General features: G+C 50.0%; 1 protein-coding gene across 4 annotated transcripts in view; it reads right to left on the reverse strand.

Moving 5' to 3' along the window:
- Window positions 1-26,091, reverse strand: part of JADE2 (jade family PHD finger 2) — a 78,769-nt gene that overhangs the window by 34,208 nt on the left and 18,470 nt on the right. For all 4 annotated transcript variants that reach the window (XM_071814751.1, XM_071814752.1, XM_065848905.2 and 1 more), the window contains 2 exons: window positions 22,939-23,096; window positions 4,534-4,703 (listed from right to left, as the gene is read on the reverse strand). In XM_071814751.1, coding sequence (XP_071670852.1) covers window positions 4,534-4,703; window positions 22,939-23,096 — 328 coding nt within the window. The remainder of the gene's footprint in view (window positions 1-4,533; window positions 4,704-22,938; window positions 23,097-26,091) is intronic.

Genomic DNA, 26,091 nt, shown 5'->3' on the forward strand with positions numbered 1-26,091 from the left:
CGGGGAATCGTGCCTGAAGTCATTAAAATAATAGAAAAGTTTCATACAACAGACTGTGGTGGCTCTACGCAGCGGATGGAGCCAGGCCACGGTGATGGGCAACCTGGGTGGGTGCCAGGTGCATGGGGACAGGCTCTGCCTGGGGACACCAATGTGCTGCTTCCAGGGTAGAAAGGGGCCCCCCAAATCCCAAAAGGATGCGGTGCAACGGGGGCAGCCTCGGCCAAGGACTCCCAGCACTGCTGCATGGCAGGCAGCTGCTCTCCAAGGCGTACAATTAATGGCAACCTCTGCTCCATGGAGTACATCTTCCCCGGGGTTACTCCACCGACTGCGGTTTATTCCACATCTACTTGACCAACCTCACCTCTGCCGAGGGAGGGATCATCTCATTAGTACACAGACATCGCTCAAGTATGCAGTGATGAATTCCCCCCGGAGCTTCAAAAGCAATAAATGTGACCTTTGCATGTTCCTGCCATAAAATACCAGGAACACCTTCAGCTCCCAAGATAGAAGCTGTGGTGGGCATATGTGAGCAGCATACACCATATGGATTAAGTCAAGGCAATACTTAGAAACTTCGACTATGCCTTCAGCAAAATTGATTCCGGCAATGTTTTTAGCAATTTCTTGAGGATTTTCTGTGTGTTTATGAAGTGACGATCACCGCAAACGTATCTTGCAGCCTCAGTCTTTGAAGTCTCTCTAGCCTCGCTCTTACAATAGCTTTGGATTTAGTGGAAATCAAAATACAGCATAAAATGTTAATATAAAAATGAAGACTTACGGCACAGCTCCTCTCTAAAAGGAAAGGTCTGTGCTGCCTGGAGTGGCATGTACATAAATCTGGGTCAGGGTTTCATTCAGACTCCTTCGGACCCACTTTTTTACTATCTCATATTGCAGCAGCAACAAATAAAACATTTAAGTGTGCTTAAACACTGATCTCATCTCTAGCATGCAGAAGTTCCTTAAACAGTACATTTCTACTGAGCACAGTAACACCTATGGAGGCATCTTACTGGGGGGGGGAGTGTTCAAACTATTTAAAGCCGGTTTATGTGAACAACTTCTGTTTTTCAGAGCAGTTCCACCTAACTGAGAGAGAAGCCAGCAGAGTGCAGCGTGATGGAGCTATCTGGAGGTTTATCTGATCTTGGTGATAAAATTCCATCCCTGGGGTGACCTAAAAAGGACTGGAAAAGGCATGTGCTATGTGCTACGTGGATCAACGCCGTGCTAACGGCAAAGCGAGATGGATGATCTCATAGGTGTTTTCCAGCTCTCCTCCCTGCGGCTCCTCAAGAGCCACTCACAGATCAGGCTCCTTCTTTGTCATTAAATATTTTGGGAATGACACATTGTGCCCCTGGACTGCCCAGTGACAACAGCTCAGCTAACCAAGCAGGGGGAATTTAAACTTCTGCATATCTCTTGAGGTTGGGAGATAACTCCTGACTTCTCTGAATAGGAGAGGCTGCACTTCTCCAATTAAGTCATGTTAATGATCTCGGAGGTTAGCAAAACTGGTTTAGAAATCTCAGTATGTCCAGGGCTTTCTGTAAGAAAGTGCTTTTTCTGGACTCCCTTCAGATCAACCCAGGCAGGTGGCAGCCTTCTGGGTTGGGTGGTGAAGGGCATGCAAATCCTCCCTGCACCACTCCCAGCTGCACGGCGTCTCCCATACGGGATGCAGAGGGAGCAAAGTCTCTGCTCCAGCACAGCCCGGCAGGTGAGCAGCCATAGATTTACCTTTCCTCTATGTGCACCTGAAATCCATCACTTCTACAAGAAGGAAAATGCATTCCCTCAAAGAAACCTGCTGCCCAAGCAGCCCCGATGCCCCACAGCCTCCATGGTCAAGTCCCCCGCTGTGGGGTGATGTGACCGTGGTCCCACAGCGGGGGACACCAGTACCCACCCTGCTCCCTGACAGACCTCTGGCTCCCCACAGCCCCGGGGACAGGTTATTAATCAATGCCACGTGTTTTCCCTTTCAAGCCACCAAAAAAAATGCACTAGTCCTCATACTGCTAGAGAAGTGGGAAGGGCTAGGGGATGGGGCGAGCTATCAGAATCCTTTGGGCAGGAGCCATATCCACTGTGGATTTCACATGCCAAATGCTGGTTTTCAAAGCTTCTCTCTCCCCAGCGCATTTAAGGCTCAGCCAGTAATTACACTTACAGAAATGGGCTGGAGAATCAGCTAACGGACAACGAGGCTCTTCGCATTACTACGGCTCTAATCTCCTGGGATCGTTATTACCATCAGAGACTGTGGTCCCACCCAGCCCAGTGCTGTACCAACACCTCCTAAAGACCGTCCTTGAACAAACTCACTGGCTGATAAACGACAACGAGATGGAGGAAGAAAAAATGCAGCTCGCTCAAAACTGCACAAGGGTCAGCAGCAAAGCATCGCCCATGCCCTGACACAGAGCCAGGGCGTGCTCATGGGACACGGCAATGCCAGCCAACCTGAGGAGCCCAGCTACCAGGGCTATATGGCTGTGACAATGCTCAAGCTCCTCTCCTAAATCCAGCAGTCTCCTAAGGCAGCCCCACTAGCAAAGCCACCTCTCTCCCTCAACACATGCAGGTTTGCCACATGCCAGCCCCACGGTGACATCCTGCTCACAGGGGACAGCCAGGTCCTGGCTGGCCTGGGGCAGGAGCATCCCTGCCCCGACAGCACCCGTCTCATCACAGCCTTCCAGTTACCCTTCAGCATGGGAGCTCCACATCTGAAAGTCATTTAAGACACCGCGTTTGTAACGTAATACTTTGAAGATAAATATAATAAAGTGAGCCAATTTTAAACCCAGCTGGATAAGCCAAATCTCTGCCTGCTGCCTTTGGAGAGATCTACAAAATATGTACAAGGGGGAAGTGAAAACAGACAACCCTTCTCTGGAGCCCAGAGACAGCTCTGATGGCCACCCAGCTGTGGACAGGGTGAGGGAAACACAGCAGGAGTTACAGCTAAAGCACTGAAAAGAAGGATGTCCAGTGTGGTACAAGCTGGTTCCCTGATGCAATACTGCAGCTGGTCAGTGTTAGGAAGGGTGGATCCTCTGCAAGGCACCCAAGCAGAACCAAACCACTCGTCTTTGCACAGGAGCACCTCTGCTCTGCCCAAGGACTTGACTGTAGCTGCCAGTATCTCAAAACTTGGCTGTGCTAACAACAGAGCTGAGGCTGCTAATACCGGACGAGTTAACGAGGGCAAAGCTGACTGTGATTTGCTAGTGACACTACAGACTCCACAACACCAAGATTACGGGAATCCAATATACAGGATATGTATAATACATAATTAGCCAAACTCTAAAAGCAGCTTCTACAACTTTCTCAAGGTCCTGGAGATTGTGGTAACAAAATTTAGTTGTAAATGATGAGTACATCAGAAGAACAGAGATCTGCACCCAAGATCAGCCAATGTGGTAGCCAACTTCTGAGCTCGTTTATGCTCCGTGCGAGCTTACTGAACTGAATCTTACCGCAGCCGCACTGAATCTCCCTGCAACTCTGAGCCAGTCGGCTGTGAGACTCAGCACAGCCTCCTGTTCAGCAGCGCACGATCCCATCTGCTCCAGCACTTGAGAACGTACTTTGTCCCAACCTTGAAAGACCTTTGCAACAGGAAGTAATGCTTCATGTAGGCACACTTCAGCTTTCACCGACCTCACAAGGTGAATGTTTTATTGTGTTGTTATTCTTACCTGTGCAGCAGTAACCACACCACAGCAATCCTGACCTAACAAGGACTGGAAAATCCCTGGCCGGTCTGGCAGAACTACACACCTACGTGCCTGTGCCAACAAATCTGCCCAGTAGACCATGCTAAGCACTAGTGCCAATGGTCAAATTCCAAGTCCGGGTACTTGCACTCAACCAAATGCACTAATAGATTTTAGGAATGTGCAGTGATACAACAGCAGTGATGCAGGCAATGTTATGCTGTGATATTTAGAGACACCTGGGAAAGCAGAGACAATCCAGGACCAGGATTTCTGAGAATTACACATTTGACTAGGAAATCCTCTTTCCTCTGACTCCATCTGCCCAGCTGGCTACAGTTGGAGAAATGTTGGAGAAATGCTTTCAGATGTGGGCAGTCAAAGGAAGAGGAACCAGGCTCAACACACCCATCCTGACCAACACCTCCTCCGGCAGCACAGATGCTGCAGGGATGTGTACAGGAGATAATGATGGTCATGAAATCAGAGCATGGTCATGAGTAATCTGGATCTATTGGTTCTTCTGCACACCAGAGCCCTGCTGCACGGGACATGCTGCACTGGTCCTACCATCATCTGGTCTGCCCCATTCTTCTTGTACCACATCCCAAAACCCCTACATGAGTGAGAGGCACTGAAATGCACTCAAGATCCTGCACTGCAGTGTGTAATCTCTTCCAGAGAGCCTGAACAGAAAGGTCTTCTTCAAGAACTTCTGTTCCACATGATTACTTAGAAAGACCGAATGCCCATGCTGGGATGCCCAGGCAAGGATAAAAACAATACTCACCCATCTCCTTGAGCTCCATATTAACAAGTTCCAACCAGCAAGCATCAAGCTCATCCAGGTCATAGCGGCTCATGCCTTGCAAGTAAGTCCTTGTAGCTTCTGAAATCTCGGAGCCAGGCAGGCTACTTGGTGAAACCTGTGAAGGCGAGTTCTCCAGCTGGGGTATAATTCTGAAAGAAAAGAGAGGTTAAGAAAGAGCTACAACTTGCAAAAGCATCTGATTTCTTGCCATGGAAGGTATGACCACACCATGTACAAACCTGACTCTAAGAAGGAACCAAGTCCAGCAAAATAAAAGGGGTTTTATGCACTCAGTGCTGTCTCCTGTGCTTCTGATGTTCTGAGGACTGTGACTTGTACACCAGTACTTTCCCAGAGACTGCTAGTCTGGGTACCCTATATGATGGTTTGAGCTGGGATGCACCAAAACAAGCTGATTTTCAGAAAAAGCTGAGCACACTCCAGCTGCCAGCTCCACGTCTTGGGACCTCAAACCTGCAGTTTGTACTTTTCCCAGCGTCCCACAGAAAAGCAGCAGCGCAGCTTCAGCATTGTGCCCACTGCTGAGGACCAGCCCGCATCCCACCCCAGCACAGCACCATGCCCACCCGCCTCCAGCTGCAGTCAGGAGAGGAACGAACAGTCTGAGAACCAGGAATTTGGCTTCTGATGCTTTACAGTACGAACCAGCCTGTGTCCCACAGGGCTCCATGCCGCAGAGCAACCCTGGGGAAGCATTGAGCGGGTGGCTCTGCTCCAGGCTCTCTCTGGGAACACACCTGCTCAAGAGCTTTGCAATTCCCCCTCACAATCATGAGAAATTACACCATATTTTCACTTTGCATGGCTCCTTTTCTTCCTCCCGGCAGCAGCTTCCTATGTGTTCGAATTCCCGAGTCAAATAACTTGACCTATGGCTACAGCTACTGGCAGCAACCTCATGTTGCTCCTCCTGACATTAGAGAATTGTTTCTCCCCATGGGGCCTCATGAGAGGCTCATGCAGGAATACCGCATCGGGGCAGAAATAGCCCATTTGGGAGAAATAATACCCTGTCCTGCCTGTGAAACTCGGAAATCCAATGTGGAAAGCACATGCAAGCACAGGACTGGGGTTGTTACTGAGTGATGCTCTTGCCCGGAGCCAACGGTCCTGTTGGGGCAGTGGGACCAACACATCCTTGCTCCATGGCTGTGAAGCAGCATCCCACACCCTCAGAGAGGCAGGATGCATCCAAGCCACGGGATTAATATGAGGATAAGGCTACAGCAAGGGCTTCTGCTCACCACCGTTGTCTCAGCCATGCTCCCACCCAGCCCCTTCTACCCATCAGGCAGGAGGCTGGCACGTGGGTGCCAGGTCTGGCACTGCAACACACACCATGCCCTGAAGAAGATGAGATTCTGCCCAGTGGATGAATTTAAGTGCAAAGCTCTGCCCTAGTTATATTCAGAAACACGAGCCAGTGGCAGCTGAATGCCTTGTCCGCACTCTGCCCTGCGCATAGTGCTCAGCGGGAGCACAGGCGTCTGTCGAGTCTCTCTAGAGATCCCCAAGGACTGGAGGAAGTCCCAGCTCTGCCAGTGCTTCCCCGTTTGCCTGGCCCAGGGCCTGACCGCAGGAAAAACGAGTTACAGTTTGGTGAGCAGAAGTCACCCAGCTTTGCTCGCTGCCCTCCCCAGTGATGTGGCAGCCTTGGCTGGGCTCTCTGCTCCAGCCCCACAGCACCAACGTCAATCGGTGGGCTCACACTGACAGCCCACCCCAGCATGGGTCCGTGGCAACTTCTCTTTACCTACAGCAATAGTTTTTCCATTCATCTATGGAAATTAATTCTTTACCTGAGAAAAATTAGGTCCAATGGCTACGATGGTCCTAAAACTGACAGCAACAGTGACTCCTCCAGCCACTGATTCCTCGTAAGCAATTACTGCTAATTTATTGCTACAGTGGTCCAAGTACTGACAGCAACAGTGACTCCTCCAGCCACTGACTCCTCACAAGCAATTACTGCTAATTTACTGCAGACCAGATCCTGGTCCAGGGCTGTGCAGATGAGATGCCCAACACCATTCCATGCAGGTATTGATAGCCTAGAACACTGTCTGCAGGCAGAGCCAAGCCCCTGCGAGCGAGCCCCACGTTTCAGGCAGGCTTCATGCTGCCTGCCACCACAGACACCTTCAGCACTTCAGTGCCACATCCACACTGTGCTGGGCAGCCCTTCGGCAAGCTCAGCAACAGAGAACGTCCCATGGTGGTCTGTGAGATGCGTTCTGAGCACCCTGCAGTCACAACCCCAGGGGTGGGGAGAGGAGCAGCCTGGTCTGCTGCAGACTCCCCGCACAGAAAGCGAACAGGCGCTCGCTGTTAGCTCTTCTGCCTTTTCTTGGCAACTCGGCAGCAACACGCATGACACTTGCCATGCACACGTCAACAGTGTCGCGCGTAATGACATGCAAGCAGAGGATGAGCTGGAAATGAAAAGCAGGCTGTGCTGCCAGCTGCCAGATCTCTGCAAAGTTGGGAGCTGAAGCTCACTGCAGTATTTGCACAGCTCACGTTTCCTCCCTGAAATACCACCTCCCAGCACAAATGTCAACACAAGAACACTCTGCAAAGAAACAAATAAGCAAACAGCAACTGCTGCAGCATGTGGCCCTTTCCAAGCAGCTTTTCTGCTGTGCAAAGGCTGAGGATCCAACCCTCCTCTTGCACCAGCCTACTAGCTCCTGTCAGACTTTTATCTGCCTTCTGTCCTGATACGTAAGTTAATGTCAGAGCATCGTGTGCCCCGTGCTCCATGATGTGTCTGGGGCAAAGCCATCATGTCCATCACGTAACCAGCTGAATCGTGGTACCAGATACTTCAAGGTCTGTAAGTGTCAAGGGAAGAAATTTGTGCGCAGCTGCCCTTGGGAAGGGGACCCTGTCTGTCTTGCCCAAAGAAATCTATAGCATGGCAGGAAAAACAAACCTGGAGTTTCTCCAGACCCAGACACGTACTTTAATTGCTGTCCTCTGCAGTCACAACCACTGGAGGCACTTCCAGAGCCACCAGTGCGAGAAGAAGCAACAGCTTCACTGCTCAGAGAAACATCAAGAACAGAGAGGGAAACATCAAGAACATTTCCTTTACTTCCCCCCCAAGTAAAAAGAAAATGAAGGTGTGCCTCAATGCCTTGAGGACATCTCCAAATTTCAGTTCAAGGTCTGAAAATCACCCCATGAAAAGACAGCTCTCCGTCTCCAGATTTTAAACTGAGCTCACTATAATCTAGGACAGGGCTTGAGGATTCAGTAATATCTATATTTAATGCAAAGATCCACTGGAAGCTTGGTCCAGACCAAATCCCCTGACCCACCTGCAGCACTTGGTTAAACATCACGTTCTTACGGCTTGCAGGCGATCCAGCAAATCGCATGAGCATGTACAGCCATCTCTCCCGCCCCAAGGGGTGCAGAAGGCTGCCAGGTGCTGGGGGCTCACACAGGACACCCCAAGCAGGACATGATGTCCGGAGGCATGCAGCCTCCCAGCGATTCCTGGATTTGCTTTGGTGGGTAAAATCATGTTCCTAAAGCACAGCCTGTTCCTCCCTGACACATGCTAACACACCTGCAAAGAGCTTCTTGGTGTACAGATATAAAGATCAATGACTGCAGAGACAGTTGCCTTGGGCTAGGAGAAACAGTGGAAGGAAGAGATCCTACAATTTAATAAAAGAGTGCAATCCTTTGGAAAAACCCATGCCCTGATTTACAGTGATACAGAGAACAGACCATGCTGTGCACCCCTCCTCATCTATAATAACATCAAGAAAACTGGAGTCTGGAAGGCTGTGAGCTTTGTGTTGCTTTGTGCTCCGCACTGAAGCATGGACACAGTCAGAAGAAGGGAAGAAACCACCAAAGCCATCCTGGCCAGCATCTCCTGCCCTTCTCCGCTGGGGTCCGAGAGCTGGGGCTGGCAGGGACATCATCAGGGCTTTCCTTGCATGCAGGAACAGGGCTTAATCCCTTTGGAAACATCCACATTTCCACATAGTTGCTGAGTGTAAAAAGAAAAAAACAGGTTGAATGATGATGATGTCTGCACATGCACCACCAACTCACACAAATTTGCAGTGAATTTTGCATTATGTACTAATATTCTTCACACCCCAGGTTCAGGCATCAGTAATCCCATAGGAATCAACCATTCCTTCTCATTTCTAGTCTTGTTTTCTAGTTCTATTCCAGCCTCAGGCATGCTGGGGGAGATGCAGGACTTCCTACCTGCTTCAGGATGCCCAGATACCGCCCGGGCTGTGGGACGTGGGAAAGCAGGGATGCTCACTGCCACTGCCGGGGTGGGCAGCATGTACCCGGAGGAGTCTGGCAATACACAGGTGCCTGCTCAGGGAGATGATTTTCTAAAGACTGGTGAAAATATCTATTCTTCGCCCTCGGTGAGAGCCAGCGATGCAGTCGTGCTGTGCCCTGGCATCTGCCTCAGCTTGGGAGAGCACCCAGACCTCTTCCTGCTGACAGCACCGACATGCTCCATTGATTTTTCCTTTCTCAGAGAGAAAGCAAGACTCAAGCTCTTAATTACCTCAATTACCTGTTTTCCCGTTTGCCTTTATCTGTATTAAAGGGCTTCTGCTGGCTTGTTTAGAAAATTTCCTCCTTTTTAGAAGAAGTCAGGTAAACAGCAAAAGGAAACAGCAAAAAGGAAATTAATTGCTGGGGCATTGGTGAGGTTGAGAACTCACTGTCCTGGTGGGGTCATCTCCTGCACGGGCACATCGCCACAGCACAAGAGGAATTTCACGTGTCTTCGAGGGTTTTTCCCATTCTGCCTGAGTTTTGATGCCTTCGTTATTCATTCCTACACTCGATGGCGAAACATGCTCAGCCCCAGGCTGTATCAGCTTTGGCATGCTCCAAATAAATGGTGACAGCAACACACAAGCATCCCTGCAGCCAGGGACCCTGTGCAGGGCATGACCAACTAATCCACCCAGACTGAGTCTGCATGAAAAGCAAGAAAACGCTCCAAAAGGCCCCAAACCACCACTCCCAACCTAAACTAGAGCAAAAGAGTCTTGGGTAGCAAGGAACGTGTTAAGAAGCACGTGGGTAAGGCAAGACCGTGAGCTTCTGAGGCATTGTGATGTGCAGGGGGCGCTGAGAGAAGGGACAGTATTGTGTGTGACCCTGGGTTGGGGACAGAAATGGTCGCAAGGTCACGGTGGCTCACACCCCAATGGGGAATGTCTCCAACGCCCCAGAATGGGCAGGTGGCAAGAGGATATATAACACCAAAGCAGGAAATGAAAACATTAAAGGACCAAACAGCATGGCCTGAAAGTTCATCAGTACAACATAGGTGCATTACAGAGAATCATTACCCCATTACAGCCACACAAGCGTCTTCTTCATCTCAAAAATTCCTTAAAAAATTCAAGCAGAAATCTCTTTGCTGGACCGTGAAGATTTACTCACGTAAACAGCCCACTTCTACTGAAAGTAAAAAAAAAAAACCACACTGTGTTACTGAAGAACATAGTGAGAACCATATTACCTGAATGACACTGTCCTTGGGGAAAAAACACGGTCCTGAGTGCCACCAAACAGCTCAGAGAGCCACAAGGTGCCTTGGCCCGGCCAGTGCTCTTCAACGCCATCCCTCCCACACCCCGAAGTGACCCCCAAAGCCCTGCTCGTCCCTCCAGCCCCTACGGCAGAGGATGCGGTGATGGGCAGGACAGACTTGCCCCGCTCCAGGGGGACACGAGGGCTTTACCTGCATCTCAGCACCATCACAGAGCACCCCAGCACAGCAGAGCCACAACCATGAGATAAACTGCGTCTCACTGACCCACAGCACGTCGCTGCCGCCCCAATGACCCGGGATGAGGCCAACCCGTGGCCTGACGTGACTCATTTTCCAAGGAGGTGGGACCACACGCCTTCCTATCACAGCTATCAGGACTGGCGTCTGCTGGTGATGTGCCACCACCGCAATGGTCCAGCTCTCCCTGCACCACCACAGCAAAGCATTACAGAGGCAAAGCCTCCAAGAAGTGTTAAACGATTTGCAGAAGCTCGATCACACTGGAAGAGCATTTATTCCTTAATTTATCCATCCAGCCAGAGACATTGCATCTAAAAAAAAATGTATCTATCAAGGGTTTATTTAAAGGAAGAGCTGAAAATTGGGAGCAGCCCATAACTCACAACAAACCTCAGGCCATTAGTCTGAAAGTGGGTCTCAAGCACACTTGAGGAAAAGGAGTAAGTGGACCCCAACACTCTTGAGGATCACATCTATCCCTAGAGAAGATTATACGTGGTAATAAAATATATTCAGCAAATTCCCACAGTTAATCATCTCTGTAAACTGAATGCTTCACTTGGCTGAAAGGCAAAGGCATTTTTTTCTATATGTTCCCTTTTAATTTACTAGATAGAAATAATTAATCCTGTGTGGTATTTCTCTTCTGAGAATACTTAATTTTATTACAACGAAGACTTTAGTCAGTCTTCTCTTCTTTACCTACGTTACAGTCTAAATTAGTCTTGTCCAGCGTCCATAAATAAATCAGCTTAGGAAAGTCAGTGGAAAGATAACTCCGCCAGCAACCGTCAGCCGATGCTGATACTGTTCTTACCATCAGCTCTGCTCGCAGGGGAATTCCCCTGCGGCACTCGACAACTTTGAAAAAGGCAGTTTAAAGGGATGATTTTCATTTTCTGTTTATTAAAATAGTATCTAGCAGGCCATGAGGAGCAGATGCCCAATCTTCTTATAAACTTAAGCTAACAGATTTTACAGATGCTATTGCTCCTTGATAGTACAGCAGAATTTAAGATGTTAGAAAAAGAGGTGAGTGGCATAAGGGTGAAGGATTGGGGCTGCAGAGTGGTAGATTGTCATAGTAACGAGCTGCAACCCACATGCAAGATTTTGGGACCCTCAGCGTACCCAGGCCCAGATTTACTGACCATGTTACACCTACTTATTCCACTTTTACAGCTTCTAGCAAAGTCTGTAAAACCATGAGTCAAAAACTATACTCCCAGAGCTGGGTTCAAAGAAGAAGGGAATGCCAAGAAGGTATTAAATAGGTTAAGTTTTAAATTAACGAGTCTGATGTTCAGACTAGCAAGTAACTGGCTGGAGGAGTAACCTAAAAGCATCTCTAGGATCCAGGTCTCAGTGCTAACGGATGCCTGTGCACTTCACCATTCCCTCCTTGACTGAAGATGCTCCAGGTCACATCAAGATCACCCTGGTCACCAGCACAACGTGCTCGAGAGCTCACAGCCCTGCATGCACCCCGCTGTCTCCCCGAAACCAGAGACAAGGACCCTGCAGGAGGGACCACTGGTACCCAGTGTCTGCCAACATGTCCCTGAGTGACGGAGCAGAGAAAGGGCTGTAGGTCCCAGGGAGGAGAGTGGTGACACAGTGCCTTGGTAGGCCACTGGCACCAAACTCTTTTATTCAAAAACAGATTAAATAGACAAGAACTTCAACAGAATTAAAGCCCCACTTTTAGCTGGCACTGCTGGGACCACTTTGTCCAGAAAAGTAAGAATTTGCAGTATTTCCTCATCAGCTGTTGGATCCAAAACCCCTCAAGATTTGGCAACGGCCTTTGCAAATCCACAAAAATTCATCTGCACATAACAAAGCAACTGCAGGCGCACGGCTCAGCCTGGGGGCCAAAGGTGGGTCTGGAAGGGGAACCTGCAGTGGCTGTCTGGTCCGGTGGCCCTGTCTGCCACCCTGCCTCATGCCACTCGTAGGCTACGCTCCTGTCGGGGGCTGTAACAAGCACATTTCTAGCCAAAAAAGTTGACAGAGTTAACATAACAGCAACCCTTTCCTTAGACATCCATGCTTGTGGAAGCAGCCCCGTGTAACCACACGGTTTGTCACCACTACTGCTGATGCGGGTGATGAACGGCTGGGCTGGCACCACCCTCAGGTACAACCTAAACCTTCAGTAAAACACTTGTCCCAAAATCCTACATGGGCAGTAAACACTTGGTTCAGCTCTGAACTCTTGTCTAGCTTCTTGCTGCTGTTTTCGGAGAACAAAGCAGTTGGATTTGTCCCTGGGAGCATTCACCAAGCTCCAGTAAAGGAGCACTTGTGCCCAAAAGGCAGCCCCTGAGTGCACAGACACTGGTGGTCAACACTCAGTCCTGTAAAGGTCCCTTTGTGCTACCCGAGCGGTGCTCAGGAATGCTCAGGAAGGGGTTAACGCTGCTTGCAGCCGTGTCCTGCCCTCCGGGTACCAGCAGCCAGTGAGTGTGGCTGCGGGTGATGTAATGCTGGGTGGCTGCGCAGGCTGCACCCCCCACCCCTCCTGCACCTGCTGTGTCCCTCTTGCACCCTCATTTCCCCTGCATCCTTATCCCGGCCGCACGCTCATCCCTCCTGCACCTGCCATATCTCTCCTGCACCCTCAGCCCCCTTGCACCCCACTCCCGCACCCCCTATATCCCTCTTGCACCCTCACACCCCTCCTGCACTGCCATCCCCCTTGCACCCCCCCTCCCTCTTGCAACCCCCATCTCCCTCCTGCACTCCCACATCCTTCCTGCACCCCCCATATAACTCCTGCACCCCACATCCCTCCTGCGCTGGAGATGTGCCAGGGACCTCAGGATGCGTCAGGGACCCTGGCACCCTCTGCCAGGCAGGGACCAGCCCAGGACAAGTGTGGCTCATCTGCAACCTTCATCCCTTTATCTGTTGTTTTTCCCAGCTGAAACCCACTCAGTGCTATCCAATGAATAGGAGAAATAATCATTATCAGCTTTTAAAGCATCTCCAGTAATCAGAGTGCATAGTGACCGGTGCTGGAACCCCAGCACAGCCTTGCTGCACTGTGAGCACATCTCAGCTGGGAAACTCCTTTTGAGTCCAGGACTGTCCAGAGTCTCACTGTTTGGGTTTGAAAATGCCCTTCTGACAATCCCATTTCTGTGCAAAATGTTAAGGATGGGGTAGGGTGGCTCCTCACGTGGTGCTGGCAGTTTAAGATTCATATAGGCAGGTCTTGGAAGCTTTACAGAAATGCAGCTGAAGCTCCAAATTGCAATGAATGGGTGCAATAGGAAAAATGCCCTGTTTTCCCCCCTCCCTCTAGAATCTCCTCCAGTAACAGCCTGTAACCAGAGTGGGTCCTTCCAGGCCCCTGGAATAACGTGATCCTCTAAGGAGAAAGTGATTCACTCTTCTTTGATGTGATAAAAAGAGGAAAACAAGTGAACAGGAGGCACTAAACAGCCATCTTGTTAAACCCAGACAGCTTTTCCAATTTCATTTCTGAGCTGTTTATCACCACATAAAAAGCCTGATACTCAGCAGACTAGATAAAGCCCAGAGTGTGGATGTCCCTGTCTTTCTCACGTTTATATTCCAACCTAAATCTCACCAAGATTTAGCTCAACAAATGAATTAATGAAGTCTCAACTCTGGTTTCGTGCCCAGAAAATAATTTTGATGTAGACCGGAGAAGGGACCTGGTAAAGAAGAGGAGAGGACGGGCACCGTTTCACAGCGGGGCTCATCTGCACATCTTCTGTGCAGAAGAAAACCAGGGCTGCAGGGACAAACAGGCAGTGGTTTGCTGGTGGGCTGCTTGGAACAACAAAGCGCAGATGTTTTTCTGGTTGACTAGACAAAAGCAGCATCTGGCCTGGGAGCAAAATACACACAATTTTTGATGCTGTGCAAGGATCTTTTTCATATTGCTTGCGCCCTTTCCCCTCTGTGCCATTCAGCCTTAACAGCAGCATTGAAGGCCATGGGGGAGCTCTGACCCAGTGCTGGGAAGAGGCACAACCTGCTCCTTGGCTCTTCTGGCCCCAAAATACACCAAAACATGGCAGTCCCCATCCCGGGGCAGCTGCAGAAGATGCTCAGGTAGCATCTGCTCCCCATGGGCAAGCAGGGCAGAGCCAGCACCAGCACCCATGGGTGCTGCTCTTCTGATCCCTGAGCACCACCAACCTACCTGGTGGCACTCTGGGGACCAGTGCTGCATGCCAACCTTCTCCAAACCCAGCCAACAGGTCACTACTATTCTGCTCATTTCCATTTAAGCAACATATATCTTGGAATTGCTACTAGAGAAGCCAGGGACACTTGAGCATATGTTTTCTAGATATAAAAAGACGAAAAATGATGCTTCCCTGTGTAACTTAAGCCAAACTACTAACATTAAAGCATCTGGAATTAATTATCTCAGCCAGATAGTGTTTCCACAATTATTTCAGTAACACAAACAGCTCCACTTGCATCCACTTACCAACAGAGAGCAGAGACAGAGGCTGCGAGCGACAGCAGCAGCTCTGCACCTGCCATGCTCTGAGCGGGATGGGAGCACAACCCACAGCACATCAGGAATTGGCCAAACCCCCTCGATCCCACTGCTAACGGCGCTGAGCATCAGCAAGCTCCAAACACAGGCAAGGGCACAAAGACAACTATTTCTGTGATTAGCACAGTGCCATCGCACAGGTCTCCTTACACAAAACCAACCCAGTGAAAGCAAATCTTTGAGGAATTTGAAAAGGCAGCATCCAGCCTTTTTTAATGTGTTTTGAGTCACTGCACTAACGCTGAACCCTGAAATGCATGAGAACAGTTTTGGCGCTGAGTCACCCAAAGCGGCACACAGCCCATCCCACAAACCCAGGAGGGATCCGTCTGCCTCCTGCACCATCCCCATACTGCTACACAGCTACACTTGTTTTGGTGCATTTTTCCAGATCTTCTACAAGCACACTGAGAAAGAAAAAACTACCAGCTCTTCTTCACCTCACCAAGGTCCCAGGAACACGCTAAAACTCACTTTCCAGCAATGCAGCCTTCACCTAAATTCAACAGGATTATCCACAGCAGCACCAAGAATCGAGCAGCTATTCCCACTGCCAGGCTGCACTGGTCCTCCCATCACTCTGAAGAGCACTTAAGAGTAATAGTTTCTTGTATCGTTCAATGGGGACACAAGGGGCACTAAATCACTAAGAGGTGATTTGATTACTGCTGCGGTTGCAAGCAGCAGCAATCAGATCTGCTACTGTTCGCCTGGCTATACGCTAAATTCACGGTTCTGGATGGAGAGCGGAGCTGATGGAGTGAGATGTGGAGTCTCCCAAGGCTGAAGCAAACCGGAGTCTGTCCCAAGAGCCATAAACCTCGTTACGGGGCAGCAGGAATCAAGCCTGCTCGTAACATACATTAACTGCTGAAGCACACTTGATTTTCTGTGTGCTTGATCCAGTATAAACCACAGGCATCCACTGGGAGGATTAGCAAACATTTAAAATAAAAGTCCAAGTGGCTGGGTACTAGGTAAGAACATCCTGGATTAACATGTTTGCCCGTAGCAAACTAATAAAGGTGAGAACTTGCTGAAAGTAAGATTGTAAACCAGAAATAATTACAAGTAACAGACAGAGTAAATCAGGCTTATTCCTTTGCAAAGCACTCACAGGCACTGGACACAATCTAACAACCCTCTACAGCACCAATACCACCTTTCGCACAGCCCAGATCCTCTGAACCAGTACAGGGTTGCAGAGGGAACTCAGGGATGTCACAGTGATAGGGTTTTTTTGCTGCCCTGGATCATTGTCACTGGCCAGCCCATTCTCACCGTGACCAGGTGTCACCCTGGGGTCTCTGGGAGCACACAGAAATGTGCAGGCAGCAAGTTTTCCTCTCCCTGCACTTCTATGTCCCATGGCTTGTGATCTCACCATGTAGGCCTAGGGCAGCTGGGATTTTTATTTCTTTTGATCAGAACAGTCTCAGACGTCAAAAGGGAAGCACACACTTGTTTCTGAAGCATACTAGAATCCAGGCATATTTAAGAGCAGGCAGGCACAAAACGGTAACAACTGACCCAAGAAACAGCCCTTTGTAAAATCGCCAGCGTGCCACCCGCAAGTCCCAAACTCAAACATTTTTCACGATGAGCTGCAGGGAAGGACAAAAAAAAAAAGAAAGAAAGAAAAGAAAAAAGGATCATGTTTAAAAAAAACCTCTGCTCCAAAAGATACACAAACTGCTGCAGAATCCTGCCTGCCCCTTCTGCAGCAAAGCCCAAGGGAAGCTGCTGATGAGTCAACAGCCAGCCTGCATCACCAACCGAGGAAAGGAAATCCAATCTCAACACTTGAGAACAAAGTGTGCTGGTTCATACAGTACATGCTGAGAACGAAGCCTCGGAAAGCCCTTCCCCGGGCTGGGAGCCGGGCAGCTGCGAGGATCCAGCCTGGCTGCCATCCAGGGCTCCCGCTGCCGGCAGAGGCGAAGTCCAGGCATTGCTGGGATGTTCGCATCGTGCCGCCCCATCGCTGGGCCAGCCTGGCCGTAGCTCCTCAGTGCTACCACACGTCACACTGCAGCAGAGATGGCTCTCGGGGGTTTTTTCTCCCTTGGCTGCAATTGCTCCTTCCCTGTGCTGGGTGTTCTGCATGCAGCATTCAGCCTTGCCAGGATGAGACAAGGCATCTGCTCACTGGGAGCAGAAGGGAAGAAGGGCAGGGACATGTCCAAGTCCTACACTCATTCGGTGTACCAGTATTCCTGTGTTTCTCATTCAATGAGTTAATTCTCCTCCCTGGCCCAGTACATGCATCTTCAACACCGCTTTCTGTGAGCAGACCAGCTCTGCATCTTTCCTCTTGCTCCCTTTTGCAATGATTCTGGCATCACAAAACCACAATATGAACATTTCTGCCAACAACTGTGCATCCTCTCAAAGAACTGCTGGACCTCCTGGAGATGTTGGGGCAACTCCTATGGGACTGGAGTCTGCTAAAGAGCAACACAGCTGGAAGGAGCTGAACACAGGGCAGCTCCACATCATGATCCAGGCACAGCCAGTCCTGCACCTGCACCAGCTCGGCACATGCCCAGGAGCACCAACAGCTGCTTTACCTGTCTGTTTAGCTGTTGGAGGAGAGGGGACCTGGAGGAGGACTGGACAGTGATGCAAACACCGTGCCAACGTGGCAGCCACTCTCCCTGTAGCATCTGCGCTGGTGCCATCACCAGGTTGGTACTTGCAGAGGTTGTGCCTTCCTGTAGCCACAGCACTTTCTGTTTTCTGTTAAAACAGGGCCACTGCAATGATATAAGTATAGATCTGCAACGCCAAGAATATCTGGGAAGTCTGCCAACAAAAAGCAGCCTTCCTGCTCATCCTCCTGCTGTGGGCAAATTCACAGGAAACAGAATCTACAGCACATACTAATGTGGCTTAATGCAACATCCAAGAGCCACCTCTAGATCCTGCCTGCATCCCTGTCGGCCTGGGGAAGGAGCCGCATGCCAAAAATGTTAAATCATTACATGAAAGAGGAATTAAAGCCTGTACAGGTGCATAAAATCCCGCATAGGTGCTGCTTTATGGAGTGATGCTCTGCTGAGTGAGCTAAATGTGATGCCCTGCATGGCACCGCCAAAGCCACCAGTGGGTAGGGACAAGCCTGGGTCTGATCCCTGCACACCTGCTTCACAGACTCCTAAGAGCATCCAGGGCAAACCAGCACTTTCCTCTTGGGTGTATCAGGGTGTGACTTGAGGAAGACAAAGCTAATCTAAAGCTTCTCTTTCCCATTTAAAACAGGAGTGGTACTCGCAACCTGGATGCTCCAAGATCGTAGCAATTACTCCTTCTGCTACTTTACCTTGCGTAATCCTTAAACTCAAGCCACGCTCAGACGCTCCAACATTGCATTCAGCACCCAATAGTGCATCAACACCAGCCCGAGACTTTGTATCTGGCTTTGCCACTGACTGATGGTGGAAATCTCTGTGCCTCAGTTTCCCCATTTGTAAAATAACTGCAGAGCTCACAGCGGGGCTTGTAAGGTTCATCTCTGGTTCTGGAAAGTCAGGGGAGATCCTCCAGCTACGGGTTCTAGCAAAGGTGGGACATGCTGTCATCACTGGGATGCAGTGACATCACCACCCACATCCCCGGGCAGGTGACCTGGAGATCCACAGGCAGAGGAACCTCACCTCAACTCCTCATTCCCCTCCTCTCATCCAGCTGCAAGTGGCTTTTCTCGCCATGCTGGAGCCCTTCAAGCCTTGGGCAATTCTCAGGCATGTTACCGTCCACAATAAAACCCTTTTTCAGTAGTGATGAGCCAGAAATAATTGTGGAGAGGAAACAGCTGATCTCTTGTGCTGCCTGAAGACCGTGGTGTGCGGGTGGCTGGCAGCAGCATCGCTGCTTCCCGGGACACCCAGCCAAGAGATGCTTCACCTCTTCCCCCACCGCCTTCCTCACAACTGCACTGCAATTTGTGCTAGCCTAGAAAGGACCCTCTCCAGTTTAAGGTGGCTCTTAGTGGAGGCATTTTGAGACAGCAGCTTTCTGGGGAGAGCATTCCTTAAAATACAGCTCTATCCTTCTGCCTCACCCCCAGCTTTTGACATTTTAGAGCTCCAGAAAAATAAAATCTCTCAAAAAAATCTAATTTTCAGCTTTGGAAGCACAAAACCTAGAGGCAGGGTGCGGGTAGGAAGAGCCAGTTTCCAGGCACCCAGGCAGGAGGTGACAAAAGCGGCTGGGTACAAGGCACCTTTTGGAGGGCGAGATCCAGCTCTTTGCAGCAAATGTGCTCCCTGCCGAGGGCTCAGCCCAGGAACCAGACTCCTGGCATCACAGGATGACAGGCTGAGTATGATTTTGCAGGCAGTGCCTGCCTGTTCTCCAGCTCCGGGGGATATAGTGGCATCTCCCACTCTCCCTCTAGGAATTTCACATGGAAACGGCTGTCAGGAGTAACAACATCAGGACTGGATTGCCACGGGCATCCTTTCCCTGCTGCTGCAACCTTAACAGCAGGACACTGTCACAACCCTGCATTACACCTTTGAGACAGCGGGGAAAAGCAAAATGCTGCCCTGACAGCGAGGGAAAGCTGCAGCAAGGAAAAGCGAGTCTTTTTCCCAGTCTAGGAAAATTCCCAGTCTAGGAAAAAATACGTGCTGGGATTTTTTTCAGCAAAGAATTTGGATTGCCCATGTCCGACACATGGAGGATCTGTTGGGTTTATATGAAATTTTTTGAGTGGTGGAAGAAGGAAAGCTTGGAAAGAAAGGGGAAAAGGGGTGCAGAGCCCATGGGGCAGTGGAAGCAGCGGCTCAGGTGGGACCAGCGAGGAACCTGCTCACTGCTGCTGGGATGGAGGTAGGGGCAATTAAAGCAGTTAAACTAGGGAGGTAAATGGAGCTGTCAGGCCTTTTAAGGCTGCACTCTTTAGGCAGATGAAATATAGCTATCTCTTCCGATACAATACTTGACATCTCTCCAAAGGAGGGCAAGCTGCAAGAGGGAGCTGTCTGACACTGGAAATCGGAGAGGGACTGAAGTCTCCATCTGTCCTTGGCAGCCCGAGTGCTGCTCTCTCCATCCCCTGCTCTCCCATCATTGATCCAAATGGGAAAACATCGAGGGCACGGATGCTGTGGGAGGGAGAACTGCTCAGGAGGAGCACACCCATCTCTGCTGTGCCTTCTGGTGTGCATGTGGAGAGATGTTGTCCTGATTGAAAAAGAAATCTGGCAGTGTCACTGCTTGTCCCCCTGGGATGTGCATCATGGCCACAAACCGGGTGCAACCATTAACACTGCTGTAAGAAGAGCTCTTCATTCCACTCAGATCGCACCAGCAGAGGCAAAACATCCCGAACAGGCTTCAGTCTGTGGACAAAGCCCTTCAGGCCATGCTCAGCAAAGAGAGATGGTTCAGGCAGATAAGACACAATGCTGGACAGACAGAGCAACAAGAGAGGAAAAACCTCTGAGGAAGCTCAGGCTGTGGGTAAGCAGCACCATCCCGCAGCAGCCCGGGAGGAACAGTCTGGGATGAACAGGGCACATCGTAACCAGGAGGGGCTGCAAAAATCCACCTGGGATTAGCTGAGAGTGATGGAGCCACCAACAAGTAACTTTGGGAGGTCACGGAGAACAGGTCAGATTGCAGAAGACCAGAAGAAGATACACATTATCTGTCTTTAAAAAGGAAACTTGGGGGAAACCACTGAAACACATAAATAAGCAATCTAAATGAATGCACACGGAAAACAACCCGGCATGGGTTGGGACCTCTGCGGTGGGTGGATAGGAAAGGAGCAGATGGGACCCATCTCAGCTTGGCAAGGCTTCAATGCTGCCTATCAGGAGATGCTTGCCCGTGTCTGTGGGCTGTGCCGAGACCTCTGTGGGACCAGGCTTCCTCGCACAGACATGGGTGCACCCACTCAATCTGCTGAGTTTCACTCCAATAAAGGGGAAGCCATGAACTCTTTGGAGAGCAAAGCTTGAAAACAAAATGGTGTGGAGGAATTGAAGAAAGAGCTGGAAATACTACAAGAGGCAATTCATCAAGGAATATGGAATAGCATTGAGCTTGAGAATAATCAGAAGAGAAAAAATAATCCCAAGAATTAGGACATTTTTCAGAAAGGATCTGATGGTTGGAGTGAATTCCAAGCTCAAGGTGAGTGGGCAGCACCAGGCTGTGGTGGCGTGTCTGATGATTCCCCCAAAGGCCGCAGGTCACTGCCACGCACACAGGCACATCCCCACAGCGATGTGAGCGAAGCCTGGAAGATGGCAACAAAAACGTTCACAACTCCAGAAAACATGACCGTTGATGGAAGCTCAAGATGAATGCATCCGTTTAATCTAGAGGAGAGAGGACTCAGAGGAGGCATGAGACAGCAGCCTGAACACCGTGAAAGACACTGCGAGAGGCTGGTGTTGGAGCAGGGCTGTGAGTGGGGACCAGGGTGGGATGTGGACATGGGTGGGATGACCTACACCAGGCTTTAGCAGCATCCCTGCACAAGAACATGCAGCACCAGCAGAGCTGCCCCGAGGTCCCCCCAAAAAACAAAGGCTTGGAGAACAGCAGAGGGGTCTGCAGAGAGCTGCCCTGCGCCCCAGCACCCCTGGCTCAGAGGTGTGGGATGCAAACCCCCACCCAAGGGACGGCTGGGAAGCAGCGGTACACGGGCACCGCCAGCCCAGGCAGTGCCCAGCTATCGCTTCTTGGCTGGAAATAGCAGGAGCAGAAGCGCTCAGCTGGGGAGCAGAGCGCTCGCAAGTCCAGACTGCGGTCAGCTATCAAAGACAACTAAAAAAAGATATTCCACACACAGTTTTTTATTTCCCCTCTCTTCTTTTTTTTGTTTTGGGTTTGTTTTTTCCTTTTTTTTTTTTTTCCCAAGGATTAAATCAACTCAACAGCCCCCTTTACAACTTCCCTTTTGATATGTTAAGACTCATTAAAGTTTCATTTCTTTCTCTGCTTTCCCCAGGGGAGGAAGGGGAGCGTACACAAAAGTTTACTTCAGAAGCGGGGTCGGCAGCTGCAGCAGCAGCTGCTCTTGCTGTGGGACAAGCGGAGCCTCCGCTGGCCCCCGCACCCTGCCCAAATCCCCCAGCACACAGCACCCTCCTGCAGCCGCCCCACTCCCAGGCGCAGCCCCAGCATCGCACCAGCATGATGCTTTCTCAAGCATGGGGTGCACACCCAGGGCTGCACACCACGGATCAAGCAGTGTGAGAGCTGCAAAATTCCTACAAATCCTGTGAGTTTCAAGGTCCCACCCTAAGAGTTTTGGGGTCCAACCCTGCAAGCTTTGGGATCCCTTCCTGATCCCCCCTGGTTCTCCCCACTGGCAGCACCAGCCTTTCCCCCATTGCCCTGGGATAATTCCCCACGCACAACGAACGTGTAGCAGCTCCCCCACATTTTTCTGCCCGAGCAGCTGTTTAAGTGTCTATTTTAAAACTCAGTTCCCTATTTTAAAATAGCTAATGAGACACCGATCTGGGCCGATAGACGTCGCCTCTACAAGGTTCAGGAGATCGCTGTCTATTCCTTGGGCTCCTTTTCCCAAGCCCTGAATCTCGGCATGCCCATCACGTTTCCAATACGCACAAATAGCTCACATCGTAAAGAAGGAAGTTTTTAAGAACCAATTCCCGCTCCCCTGCTGTGAAATACCAGCACTACAGCCACACCTCTCTACATGAAGATGCATCAACCAGCCAGGCAGAGGCTGACATTCTGGGTGGGCTCCTGTTGGTATTTTTTTTTACCATCCCTTTGATTTTATCAGTTCTTTTAAAAATTCCCTGGCCTGCCTGGCATGGCTCCTTGCTGCTGCTCGAGAAAAGCTGGGCACGTACATGAGGGACTTTCAAAAAGAAGCTGCCCATGGCAGGGTGCAGCAGGAGGTCCCGTCCATCCATCCCTATGCAAGCCCAGGATCCCCTGCATCCCTTTTACATGTTCTCGGAGATGCTTTGCACCCCACCGAGGCTGAGGTGACCCCACAGCGGGGAGCTCACTCGCTTACCTGACCACGGGCTCAGGGATGGCCTCAGCACTCGCCGGCACCTGGACGCCCTTTTCCCACTCCTGCCTCCAGGGATCAGCCAGGACGTAGTATTCGTCAGGACTCAGCTGGAAGGAGTCGGGGATCTTCATGGCTGTTATCAGATCTGTACGGAAAACCTGCACCGGGAAAAACAAACATGCAACAGGGTGAATGGGTCTGGCAGAGGCTGGGTGCATGGGGAGGGTGTCCTGGGGAATCGGTCCCCAAGGGACTGCGCGGTGGGTCCTCTCATCCCCAAGGGTGTGGCTTTGAGGTGTCACTTTATGTCACCTCCTGAGTGAGGTTTGGGCAGGATTTGGGGAGAACAATGTGCTGCAGGCCAGGCAGTGCCAAGAGCCCGAGCCCCACAGCTGTCACCCCCTCCTGGATCCCCCAGCCCAGGCAGATGTGGAATCCAGCTGCAGGGTGCAAGTTTGGCCAAAACAAAAATTAGTATTAAACTAAAGAAACAACAGGCTGCTTTCTCTCAGGGGGTCGGTGTTTTCAACATAGCCACATGAATGTCAACCCCAAACACCAAGGGATGTGCAGCAACTGGGCTTCTTCATGTCCCGCCTTACTGGGGGAAATGACATTCCTGCCATGAACGAAACTCGGAGCCACCTCACTGCCCCAAGCACCCTCATGTCCCCATTGTGTCACCTCACTGCCCTGACTGGGACAGCCAAAAGCTAAAGGTTCTTCATGGGGCCTCGACTCCTCCAGTAGTGATCGCACACCAAGGAGCAAAAGGAAAAATAAAGCCTAGCTGGGTTATGCCAGAGCTGGAAAATATCTGACTAAAAGGTGATCTAGGGGTGCCTCCAAAACATCCACAGCCAAATAACAGAGATTTTTACTGACCCAATAAACCTCCTCTGAGATGGACACTTGATCTCTCCTCTATAAAAATCCTCCAGCCCCACGGACACTGGATGGGCTCATTCTCCATCTCATGTCTGGCCCCGCAGAGTCTTTCTCCAATATACTACAATAAAAAACTCTTTCCAAAAAAAATCCCTCATGGTAAGGTTTTCCTTCCAGAGGATTGCCTGACAGCAATGACTCGAGCAATCCTGCCTCTTGCAGCATAAAAATAAATTGTAAATGAAAATGGATGATTTCTCCTCTCTACCATCTGCTGTTACACGAAATAATAACCAACGGTGCCAGCAATCATCCCTGGACACCATCGAGCTCTATCCACTCCATCCCTGATACTCCTGCATTACCTCTGCATTACCGGGATGGACCAGGTGTTCTCTTCAGATGCTGATTAATCTGTTTGCAGAGTTTACTCTCCAAATGAGTATTGCTTTGTCAGAACCACAATAAATGATACAATATGGTTTTAGACTTTTGATACAAAGATAACATGTTTTGGAGAGTATCTGGAAAACCAAATCGGCTGAGAAGCAGGAAACTAGACATTAACTAAGATCACTGAGACCAGTATTTAGGTCAGTTTGTTTAATCCTCAGAGTCTCAGCTGCTAACCCAATTAGAGTTAAATACAATACATAAACAACCTTTTCCATGTTGGGACCTCTCTGAATTGTGCTGGTACCTTCCTCTCAATGCATCTGCTTGGAGACGTTTTTGACTACATCTATATAGACTTGATTTGAGTCGGCCAGACACAGCCTCAGCACATTCTTCAATAAACATAATTAACAGCCTACATATTACAGTCAGATTTAGGCTCAGTTTGAGAAAGATCAGGTTCCTTTAATTCTCCATGTGCTACAAATGCAGTTAGGAATGCCACAGTAACCTTTTACTGTGTTGGCAGTATGAGAAATTTAGAAAAGATAAATAATAATTGAACATGAGAAGGGATATGTGAGATGTCATAGTACTTCCAGTACCGCGTGTCTGTGTATAAAAATAACCTCGCTGTAGCTCATTTTCTAAGATACGGTGTACAAATACATCCTGTTCTTGACACCCTTGCATTGCCAGGGTCACAACATAGGCAAAAGGCATCTCCGTTACCCAGTTTCGGTGCATGAGGACAACACCAACCCGAGCAGGCCTCCCCACGTCGGACTGCTCTGCTTTGCTGGACACGATGCTCCCGGTGCCTGGACCACGTGTGGTCATGGGTGGCAGCTGGGACTGGTGCCACCTCCCTGCTTTGGTCACCAGCACTGAGGCAGGAGTGTCACAGTCCTTCTACACCGCTCCATTTGCAAAACTGTTATAGACAATACCGTTTTAGAGACACTTCCCCTCAGGATTTGTGCGCAAAACCAGATAGGAATGGCTTCTAAAGGTGTTGGGCACCCAACAGGTTTTCAAAGCTCCTCAAGCTGGACCCTGCTGACATTTAAGTGCTCTCCACCTCCCGCTCTGCCAACTCAATAGCCTCCCAACGACAGCCAGGGTAGATTTGTGTCAATGCCTGGCCCATCACCTTCCTCCTACTGATGAAGAGGGAGACAGAGGAGCCCACACTGGTTGTGCAACCAGCCCAGGGAGGAGCCAGCAGCGATGTTGAGGAGCCCTGGTACCCCCAAGAGCTGCGATCCACAGGCAGGAAATAAAACAGTTCCATCCGATCCTCGTGTCACACACTAAAGACATTTTGCTTTGCTTACAGCTATTACTTAGGTAATTTCTTTAGTGCTTTCTGCTGTTTGCTGGGGTTGTGACTTCTGCAGTCCAGCATCCCACAGGCCGTGCATCCCCCAGTGCTCAACACTGCTCTGAACAAGCAGGACCAGCCTCACTAACGCTTCACAACATCCTCAGCAGATGGAAAACCCTCCGGCAAACTGCCACAGGTACCTCGCAGCTTCTGCATTGGAAAATGCAGCAAGGGGATCAGCCTTCAGTGTAATTTCTCCCCTCTGCATGGTGTGGATCCCAGGCTCGTGTTTTTTCTGCATTAAGCCTTCCCCAAATTCATCCCTTCTGGCTTTTCAGCTCACATTGGCATAGGAGCTTAGTTTTAATTTTAAGCCAAATAAGCACGATTGTATCTATTTCCCTGAAGATGATAAGGCACATCGCAGGCTGGATTTGCAATCTCACTACTTCATTTATTTAGTCCTTCTTGGAAAACAGATAAGCTTGCCCATCCAAAGGCAGCATGCACACCCGCACTTTATCACAGCAATGCCTCTGTCT

Source organism: Patagioenas fasciata, chromosome 14 (genome assembly GCF_037038585.1).
Source record: "Patagioenas fasciata isolate bPatFas1 chromosome 14, bPatFas1.hap1, whole genome shotgun sequence".
NCBI lineage: Eukaryota > Metazoa > Chordata > Aves > Columbiformes > Columbidae > Patagioenas > Patagioenas fasciata.